Raw genomic sequence first — 10,978 nt, forward strand, 5'->3', positions numbered from 1 at the left:
AGGTGTGTGCATGCGTGTGTGTGTGTGTGTGTGTGTGTGTGTGTGTGTGTGTATGGGGTGGGGGAGCAGACAGGGGGAAGACAGAAAACTGAGGAAGTAAAGAAAGTTGCTTGCTAGGAAAAGCGTTTGAAAATGTTGCTGAAGTTTTTAGAAGATTTGGAGAGGGACTACGAAGTGTAAACACACAGAACATGATCATTAAAGTGGTCAAGCACCACAGAGGACATCACAGAAAACCACAATTAGTAGGACAAAGTTATTCCTCTGCCTTGCTCTGCCTTTCCCTCCTAGGGACATGTCTTTTCACTGTTTTTGCTTTTGCTGCAGCCTGCTGTTCTTGAAATAAAATGATCAAAAGGGGAGTGCTTTGAATTATAGCAGATTGTTGGCTGTTTGCTACAGTGTGTCGCTTCCATTGAAGCCGCCTTTTGTACTGTTTCAAATGCACCAGCCATTCACAGTGAGGGGAATTTTGTGCTTAGAGTGTATTCTTGTCCCTGTGCTTGTCACCAGGCGCATCATTAGCATTCCTCAGCCAGCCTGCACCTTTGCTGTTTGCTCCTGTGTGTGTGTGTATGTACGTGTGTCTCTGTATGTGTGTCTGTGTCTGTGTGTGTGTGTGTGGGAGAGAGAGAAAGAGAGAGAGAGGTTCCTTTCAGCTGTTCTTCCCAGCGCTCCTCTCCCTCGCACAGGAGTTGAGAGAAACAAAACACTAAAGAATAAACTGCTGAAATGTATCTTTAATGATTGCTAATTAGTCCAGGCAGAGAGGCCTTTAATGATATGTGCGAGTACAAGAGTTTGGACCATAAATCATAGCATTATTAAAGAGTGCTGCTTGTCACCGGCAGTTATAGCCTGCTTCCATAATGGCTTCCATTATAAAGCAACTTGGCAGCTGTCAGCTGTTTTCTTGTAATTAAACAGCCAATGAGCAGCTAATTAAGACATATGTGTATGGAGCAGTAGAGTGGGGCATGTTAATGATGTGCTGGAATCAATTCATTAAGTCAAAGGATGAGGAATCCAGTCGGTGTGCGTGCACCATCCTTTAGCACTGCACATGCCAGCACTGTGTTAATCAACACTAATAACCCCTCTGAAGGAAAATACCATCCACTGTTATCATTCCTACCCAAACACAACACCCTTGTGCTGTATACACAGCTACAATACAGCACTCTTTGAATGCCCAACATCACAACATGGCAGACAGGAAAATAGCACCATGGCAGTATTATTATCTCAACTGTTTGCCAAAAAAAAAAAAAAATCTCCAGTAGGACTAGAGTAAATCGCTATCAATCACTACCAATGCCGGTAATGAATTTTGTCAGCACTGAAATGCTATAAAGATACAAAATGATCTCCACTCCCAGAACATTTTCCACCCACGGTGCTTCATCCAATAACCCGAAGTATTTCCATGCCCCTCTCCCGTGCAGGGCTTCTTCAGGAGGAGTCAGCAGAGCAATGCGGCCTACTCCTGCCCCCGTCAGAAGAACTGCCTGATCGACCGCACCAGCCGCAACCGCTGCCAGCACTGCCGGCTGCAGAAGTGCCTGGCAGTGGGCATGTCACGAGATGGTAAGCAAATTGATAGAAGAATAGAATATCGGTGGGTGGTTGCAGCAGGGTGGCGTAGTGAGTAAAAGGAGAACCGAAGAACCCACGTTCAAGCCCCCTTCTAGGCAAGCATCTGCTCTGCTGGAGTGTGTTTGAGGAAGCGCACCAGGGGCGCTGCTCTGTCACTGACGATGCACTCTGACCTCCCTGTGGAGGCGGGCTAGTGGAGAGAGAATTTCCCCATGGGGCTCCATAGACTCTCACATTGTTATTCTTATCATTATCGATATTGGATACTACATGAAAGGGTCAAAATCACTACTGCAACCCTACTGCAACTGAGGCAAGTTTAAGTTATAATGGCCTTTCAGTACCAAGTGGTGCTTGGTATTTAGTCATTTGTTCCACGACCCAATTAGGGAATGTTTTTTCTTTGTTTGCTTCATGGCTCCATCTTGATTGGTTGAGATGACATATTGGTGGATAGACACACACACAAACATAGCATAGCAAACATAATGAGCACAATACATCACACACAGGATGTAAATATACCTCAAATACAGTTTGCCAAGAAACACGCTGTACCGTAGGGGATCATATTGTACGATCATGAATGCCAAGGGAGACAACACATATGTCAAGAAAACTTTATCATGGGCACGAGAGTTTACTGTATGTTCACATTCCCGCAGTAGCAGGTGAGTGTATTGTCCGTGGGCCTAATTTGCTGCTGTGAAAGAAAGTAGGTTTGATGAAATAGGAGGTTGTTAGAGGTGTCATTAGTGCTGGTGCAGCTGAGGCGCAGTAATGGGAGCACACAGGTGGGGGTGTGTGCCGGAGGCCTCCTGCTGGGCAAGCGGCTAGGCTGGCCCAGACTGGGCTATACTGGGCCGGGCTGAGCAGATCGTATCAGAGCAGAGCGGCACTCCGACGAAAGCTTGCAATCGGGCCAGGTCATCATCTCAGCTGCTCTTTTTCTTTTTGTCCAACACACACACACACACGCATCACACACAGGAATGCACACAGACGAGCGCAGACTTGACCATACATGCACAGACGTTGGCACATCTTTCCGTACACCACTATGCTTAAATTCAATTACACACATGCATACATATTCATGAACGTGCATGAACACAGGAGCACATTAGCACTTATGAGTGCCTTTGCATCTCCACACACAGACACATGCTCACACACACACGTGCACATATGCACACACAATCAGGACAGACCAAGGTGACTCCTGCCTTCACTCAACACACCAGAGCCCATCTGCCCGCACTCTCCTCTGCTCCGCTCCACTCACTTTCCACTCTGCGCACACACACACACACACACACACACACACACACACATAGTGACCAGCTGACATACTGCCAGGCCCCCAGAACTCGGGCCAAGGAAGCTCATTCTCACCACCACTGTTTAGTCTGGAAACCTTGAAGCAGGAGGCAGCAACTCATGTTTGAGTGGCTGGTAAGCTGTTAGTCACTTGAGTTTTAATATAGCCAACTCTCCCTGTAGACGTCTGCTTATGAAATTGTTCATTTAGTAATGATCTCTGTCTTTACTGACACCTCCTGAAATATGGAAATCTGCTTTTCTGTTATCCAGTAGCGTATGCAACTGCTAGTAAGTCTGTCTAGTAATGACATGAGTATTTCATAGATTAGTTATGAGTTACTGTGTCACAGGAGGGCAGGGATTGACACATGACCTCTGAATGTGGTACGCAAGCTACAGCCAGTGGAAATTAGAACTGTGCCCAAAAAAGATTGCTCCGAAATTCAAGTCCTTTTCCCTTGCTGTGCTGAATTTCTGTGGCATACTGACATTCTAAAGCCCCTAGTTACACATCCACTCATTTACTGGGGCTCTCGTATTGTTTGGGCTGCATATAAATTATTTTATCTTGTGCAAAGAGGCCTCGAGATACTACTGAGAAACACTTATAGAAATCCATACAACAGAGTGCAGTTTAATTTTAGAGTCTCACACATATTTTGTCCCTCTAATCACAGCGGTGAAGTTTGGTCGCATGTCGAAGAAGCAGCGAGACAGCCTCTACGCTGAGGTCCAGAAGCATCGGCTGCAGCAGCAGCAGCGCGACCACCAACAGCAGCCCGGTGAGGCCGAGCCGCTCACGCCCACATACGGCCTCTCAGCTAACGGCCTCACAGAGCTCCATGACGACCTCAGCGGGTACATGGACGGTCACACCCCCGATGGCAGCAAGCCGGACTCCGCGGTCAGCAGCTTCTACCTGGACATCCAGCCATCCCCTGACCAGTCAGGCCTGGACATCAACGGCATCAAGCCGGAGCCCATCTGCGATTTTGCCCCCGGCTCTGGCTTCTTCCCTTACTGCTCCTTCACCAATGGAGAAACCTCCCCCACCGTGTCCATGGCTGAACTAGGTGAGGAGCAGGGGAGAGGCAGGGGGAGATGAGGAGAGAGAGCAAAATGGAGGAGGGGGGGAGAACAACTCAACCGTGGGGCAAACGACACAAAGGTTGCTTAAAATAGCAGGAGGTTGGAGACTCATCTCCAACACTCATTAAAAGAGCCTCTTTTTTGTAATTAGTTTCCATTAATTAGGGCCAATCAGGATCCAGCAGGGCAGGCGTCTGGGGAAATCATTTTTTTAGGCTCCCCTGTGCCTAGGAACTCCTTTTAACAGATGTGTTTTCAAAACCATTTAAATTCTTATACTCAATATTTCTCTCAGAGAAAATGTGACCTTTGTTTCAATGAGTAACGTGGTGCCCCTCCTCCTCTCCTTGCATTTGTGTCATAACTAGATTGGCTTTGCCTCAACCTTAAGCTATGAGCTTCCTTGAGGCAGTAAAAGGAAATGTCAACAAGCCTTTTCCCAGTCAAAAAAAGCCCACGCGTATCCGCCTCTCCTACTTCTTGAAAGCTCAGTAAATAAATCTTCTTTTCCTGTGGCGTATTTCATCAGTGAGGTGTTCAATTTCACATAGCATTGTGAGTAACGTTCAGATCTTGACTATGATCTTCTGGGTTTGCTACGATGTTTGTATTTCAGAGCACCTGGCCCAGAACATCTCCAAGTCCCACATGGAGACATGTCAGTACCTGAGGGAGGAGCTGCAGCAGATGACCTGGCAGGCCTTCCTGCAAGAGGAGATGGAGAGCTACCAGAACAAGGTAGCTCGACCACAGACCCACCACACCACGCCTGTGTTACAGTTACAGTAATCAAATCCATTTTTTAAAGCAGATAACCCATTCTCTGTCCTATCCCTTCTTAGCCCCGGGAAGTCATGTGGCAGCTGTGTGCTATCAAAATAACAGAGGCCATTCAGTATGTGGTGGAGTTCGCCAAGCGCATCGACGGCTTCATGGAGCTGTGTCAGAACGATCAGATAGTGCTGCTGAAAGCAGGTATGACAGCCTGTCAACACGGCCTGCTGCCGTCAAACTCACCCACCACCACCACCACCACCACCCCCCTCTGGCATTGTCACAAGGGCGTAGCTGACCTGACTACACAAAGCCTTCTCCACACACACAGACAGTGTCACAGAGAGAAGACCCCACCCTGCCTGTTTCCTTTTTCCTTTCTCTCTCTCTCTCTCTCTCTCTGTCTCTCTCTCTGTCTCTCTCTCTCTCCCTGACACACTCTCTCACCCTCTCTCTCTCTCTCTCTTCTCTTTTCCTCTGTTCATTACATACATAGCAGGGAAGGACACAGCATTAGATAAGCAGCATGTTCCGTAGCTGAGATACTAGTCGTCTTGACGGCTGCCATTTCCCTCTCTTTTCCCGGACACAGATGATGTCTGCTTACTCTAATCACTGAGCAGTGCACACTCTCACGTAGACACACATACAGAGTATCGTGTGCATCTGTGGCTCTGTGCGCACATGCTTGTATGCATGTATCAATGCATATCTTCTTAAGCACACACAATCACATATATTTATGCATAAACACAGATACACACATACGTGCAGCAAACAAACACCTCTCCTGGGTCTTTCCCTGGGTATTATTTACGTTAGCACACCCAATATGAATAATGAAATAGAGACAGAGATCCCTTGTCAGACATGACATTTTAAAACAGTGGCATCTCCCTTAGAGGCAGTAATGGCTTCTGTTACATTTCCTTTATCCTCTTATCCACTCCCACAGAGTGGTACAAATTGCAGGAGAGAATAAATTCTCTACCTATCTGGCTAAATAAAGGTTGAATGAATAAGCAATGTCACTACTGAATGAAGCAGAACGTTTTATCTAGCATGTCGTTATGGGAGAATAGCCTTCTGTCTGTGATATTATCATCTAGGCAGGTAATAGATTTTTCATTGATAAGATGGGCTTCTCTTTTTCAAAGTGTTACTCAAATAATATTAGAGGGGAATAACACAAAGCACAATCATGTGTGTTTGCAGCCCTGACTGATGTGTAACTTACACTTCTGTTGGGGAAAAAAGAAACAAAGATCAGATTCGGCATCGTCTTCCTGTCTGTCTCCACAGGCTCTTTGGAAGTTGTGTTTGTCAGAATGTGCCGTGCCTTTGACTCTCAAAACAACACAGTCTATTTTGATGGAAAATATGCCGGGCCTGATGTGTTCAAGTCATTAGGTAAGTAAGTGTTCGAAGTGTCCGCTGGAGTGTGTGCGTGTGTACTAGCGCATGTGCTTGAGTGTGCATGTGTGTGTACGGGTGTGTGTCTGTGTGCTCATGTGTTCGTGTGTGTTTTACTACCTCTTTAGACCGTCTTACTCCCTTCCCTAGTGTAATAGCCAAGACTGGAATCTGCCGTTCTGTTCTCCACATTACTGAGGGCCTGGAAGCAAACACTGAGCACTCATCCCTGCCTCACCTGGCATTGCTGTCTCCGCAATGGTTATTTATGGCAGAATAGAGATGTTACTAAGGCTCTGCTGCATATGGCTCCTGTTACTGTGGAATAAATAAAGCCAGACTGAGTGCCTTTTGGGAGGGCTCTATCAAAACCATCATTGAAAGTCTGGTGTAGAACATCTCAGGCATAAGCAAATAGCATTTGTGTTTGAATGCCATGACATTACTAAGACTCTCCGCCATGAATTCTCCTGCGTTTCCAAGTGCCTTTTGAGGAAAAAATATAAATGTGTCCCATAGTGGCAGTATAAATGTACAATTCTGGGTCTTGGTGTGAGTGTACCATTTTCTGTTCGCATACCTGTGTGTGTACATGTATGAGTGAGTGTGAGCATGTGTGTCTGTATGACTAAGGAACAATGCTGCCGTACCATGTGTGGTCTCCCTAACGAGAGTCCCAGCGTCCTATATGTTCTGTACAGAGGGGTCCGCAGCGGGGGAGGCAGAGTGATGGGCTTCCAGAGCTGCAGTGGCATCCGCCTGTCTCTTTCTATCCCCAATAATTGATTTAACTAAAAGACTCAATAGTGACCTCATTTTGGCTTGCATAACACCACCCAACTGCCAAAAGTGACTCGTCTGGGAGGCAAAACTCAGTAAAAGCATTGCCTGTTCTGCCTAAGACGCTCCCATGTGCTGTCAGCATGCCGCTCCTTTTCTTTCCTTTCCCCTCCTCTCCTCTCCCTGTGTGCCTCTCTCCCAATAAAGATCAAGAGTGAATGTTGTTCTTTGGTCTTCCTCATCCCAAGCCCTCTCTCTGTGTCCTTTGCTGTGGCAGGCTGTGACGACTTGATCAGCTCCGTCTTCGAGTTTGGGAAAAACTTGTGTTCTATGCACCTGTCTGAGGATGAGATCGCCCTGTTCTCCGCCTTTGTGTTGATGTCTGCTGGTAGGTGTCACTCACAGTGCAAAGAAAAGAAGGCAGGCATACATTCACCACCACAAGCAGCGCTCATGCCCTCTCTTTTGCTTTTATCAGTTATACTCACTGTAATTTAAAATATTAGTGACACTGTCATTACTTTACACATGAGCCAAGCTGACTGTGAGGGGAGCTGCCTGTCGTTGTAGAGTAACTAATGGTTGTGATACTTTTCCTTCCAGACCGGTCCTGGCTCCAGGAGAAGGTGAAGGTGGAGAAACTCCAGCAGAAGATCCAACTGGCCCTCCAGCACGTCCTGCAGAAGAACCACAGAGAGGATGGTATACTTACAAAGGTACAGTGCAGTACACTACACGCTTAATCCATTATCCCTGTCCGCCAAGCTTGCTCTACACTAGTAGCAGTGTAACCTCCCACTGTTTAGCATCTTAAGCCGCAGCCCATCAACCATTTTGAGTACATTAGATTAAACCAACAGAGATTTCAGGGGAAGCATTCATAATGCTACAGATAGTGCCTTTTTTTTTTTTTGTAGAGACGTGGCAATTTATCAATTGCATACCAGCTCCATAAGATGAAGTGTCAAGTTTTCCTCGTGCCTGAGAGCTTGTCTCAATATTTACAAGTCTGTTTGCCCCTGTGTGAGAGGGAATACACTGTAGGGAGGAATGTTTTTCACTACCATTGCTCCATGTCCTTGCCTCACTGTGAATCTAAACAGCCTGTCTCCTCTCTCTCCACAGTTGATATGCAAAGTGTCGACACTGCGAGCGCTGTGCAGTAGGCATACAGAGAAGCTTACAGCTTTCAAAGCAATATATCCAGACATTGTGCGTGCCCACTTCCCCCCCTTATACAAGGAGCTGTTCGGATCAGACTTTGAGCAGTCCATGCCCGTTGACGGGTAGCAGCCCTGCCAGGTGCCAGTGTGACCACCGTAGGGGAATGTGGAGGAGGAATCTGAGACACTTTAACGGTGCCCTGCACAAACCAGAACGGACGGATGGCACGCTGTTCAACTTCTTCTTTTACCTTGGAGGGGAGGGCTTAGGGATTTGATTCTCAAGGTTTACTTTATTGAATTTAGTTCTCTTTGTTTGGAAGACATGTGGGACTCGATGCCCCATGGGACACGAAGAGGAGATAGGGACAAATGCTTTCTGTTCGGGTGAACTTGACCTTCTCATGCACGTTTACAGCATGGATCCCATGACTTATTGTCATTCATTTTTGTCAATATTTATTGCATTACCAAAACTATTATTAAAAAAGACATGTTTTTGTCACATCTTTTAAAATTACGTTTGATTTAGCTGCGCATCTGACCTGTAATCATATGAACAATTAATGAACAAAACTCTGGCAACTTCTTCAATTAGAAAGTAAATCCACATCAATATTTATTTTCATAAGACGCTCCAAAAACATTTTAGGCATTTGTATTCAGAACTTAAGCAGTTGTGGACGTCTCACATTCATATACCCCCAGACTGAGATAAATGGCTGGTAAATGTGCACATCTTGGTCAAGTTCAGCCGCTGTTCTCTTGTGTTCATTTGTATCTTTTGGACGCAGTGCTTGGAATGAAAACTCACAGCAACTTTGAGGGAGGGTCCGTCGGCATGGTGATGCAATCGGCACCTCTCTATGGACAATCGTTTAAAAAAAGAAACATAGAATTCTGGTAATTCTAGTCAAAACGCAATGATTTTAGCTGTCAAAGACTCCATCCACCGTTGTTGCATAGTGAAATCATGTAAGGCCATCTGCTATTAATCCTTCTCTGGACAGGTGCCCTGGAGAAGCACAGGGCACCAACACAATGAAAAGGGTCCATTCCACCTGTTTTATAATGTACTACAGGGTATATGGTCATAAGTACTTACTATACAGAAAAAAGTAATGTTTATAGAATCTATTTTAAATAACATGTATGATATTAGTAGTTAGACCATTCTTAATTGTTGAATTGATAAGGCACTTTTATTTGCACCTTTCTTTAATTTAAGACTTGTATATTTACCTAGTGATGTGTTGCATGTGCACAAGAAATACAAGTTGAACCATGGTCACAGAGGCTAGTCCTGGGAGCTGCAGATGATACTGGTCTGGGAGTGGTGTGAGGGCTGTCTGTTAGGATGGCTGGCATTGGTCATTGGTCAACAATGAGGCTTGGAGGAGAAGGCAGGTTAGAGTCACTCCGTTACCTGTTAGCTCAACAACCTCCAACACCACACCTCTTAAAACGTAGCTCTGAAACTCTCTGTTGTAAGCATCGCACATGTAACAGTAGGCTACACAGCCAACAAACCTGTAGTGATATTATTAAGATTTTACAGCTTTTTAATCTGTGTTACAAACAGACCTGGGTTAAATAGCATTTGTTTTAACCTGCTTAGAATATTAGATGAGTAGCGCATCAGGAAAATAGATAGTGTATGGTTAAGTTGTCAGTCAAAGAGATGCATAATAAGTTGTCTTTCATATTCTTTGCTATGATTGTCTAAACTTTTTGGTACTCATTTTATTGTCCATTGTGGCAAACCCCACCTATCCTGTAAAGAAGGCTAAAAGAGACCATGAAAACAATTTACAAATGTTACCTGACCCAGGTCTGATTTAAAAAATCGACCTTGAATAGCTTTGCGGTTGGATTGGACAGATCAGACATTTTGTGTAATCCAATTGTTCCATCTAGTGGAAGGTAGAGATACAGCAAGCCAGTTAATGGCTGAACGACACAATGATACAAGGTCTAACCTAAAGGCACATCTATGAACCTCTCTTAAATCATGTTGTCAGTGTTATTGTTGAGTGATTTTATCTGCCTTCTCACCACAGCCTCGGCCCAGCAACGCCACAACAGGACACAAAAGAAAGAGTGAAGGGAAAGTGAATATTCAAAGCCTTGTCTGGTAGTAAAGCTTCTATTTTTGTAACATGTTTTGGTTAATAAACTCATGAAAGAGAAAGAGGGAGAGAAAAAGATGTCAGGTAGCACTTAACTATATTCCCGCAATAATTAGACTAGCTGTTGTTTGTATGATTAGGGGAGAAACATAAAAATGGTAGGACAAGTGCTATTTTCAGAATGCTTTGTTGTTGTGCTTCTGTTTTGTTGAGTGTGTCTTTCTTGTCAGTGTGGTAGTAAAGTGGTAGAAAAAACCCTGGATGTGCCAAACAGTAGTCGTTGCTTCCGCTTTCCAGCCTACCCGTCTATAATGTAGAATGGATTGCTAAGACATTCCAGCAATCTCAGTAGCGGCTTCTAGAAATATCTTTAAAAAAAAAACGAACAAAAAAAACAAAAAAAAAAACAGTGATATCCCTTTAGAAACCCATCAAAGCATGATAACACATCTGTCACCAACCTTAACATAGAATCCAGTTGTTTTCTTTTTTGTTTTTCTGTTTGCACACTATCATTCCTCTGCCGTGCAATTTGTACAAGGCGTTACTGTCTTGTGCTGTCACCCCTCAGGGAAGAGTTTCTTTTGCGCTTTCTGTTTGAGAGGACATGTGTTGTACTCTTAGTCCTCATTAGGTTTAGTTCATATTTTTGTTCAGGGATGTTCCATGAGAACTGGTTTGAGATTAACGTTTGAAATCCATCGCTGAGTT

At 44.9% G+C, this 10,978-nt stretch overlaps 1 protein-coding gene across 1 annotated transcript; it reads left to right on the forward strand.

Annotated features, from left to right (window-relative positions):
- Positions 1 to 1,314: 1,314 nt before the first annotated feature.
- On the forward strand, positions 1,315 to 10,451 carry roraa (RAR-related orphan receptor A, paralog a). The gene is made up of 9 exons (XM_071519064.1): positions 1,315 to 1,320; positions 1,446 to 1,587; positions 3,597 to 3,992; positions 4,625 to 4,746; positions 4,851 to 4,983; positions 6,085 to 6,192; positions 7,253 to 7,363; positions 7,579 to 7,691; positions 8,101 to 10,451. The coding sequence occupies exons 1-9, from the start codon at positions 1,315 to 1,317 to the stop codon at positions 8,263 to 8,265; spliced, it is 1,296 nt and encodes a 431-aa protein (XP_071375165.1). The 3' UTR covers positions 8,266 to 10,451.
- The last annotated feature ends 527 nt before the right edge of the window (positions 10,452 to 10,978 follow it).

The sequence above is a fragment of the Centroberyx affinis genome, unplaced genomic scaffold, assembly GCF_046629955.1.
Source record: "Centroberyx affinis isolate AG114_WGS23_722 - 3 ecotype Tasmania unplaced genomic scaffold, CSIRO-AGI_Caff_v1 ptg000654l_1, whole genome shotgun sequence".
Classification (NCBI taxonomy): domain Eukaryota; kingdom Metazoa; phylum Chordata; class Actinopteri; order Beryciformes; family Berycidae; genus Centroberyx; species Centroberyx affinis.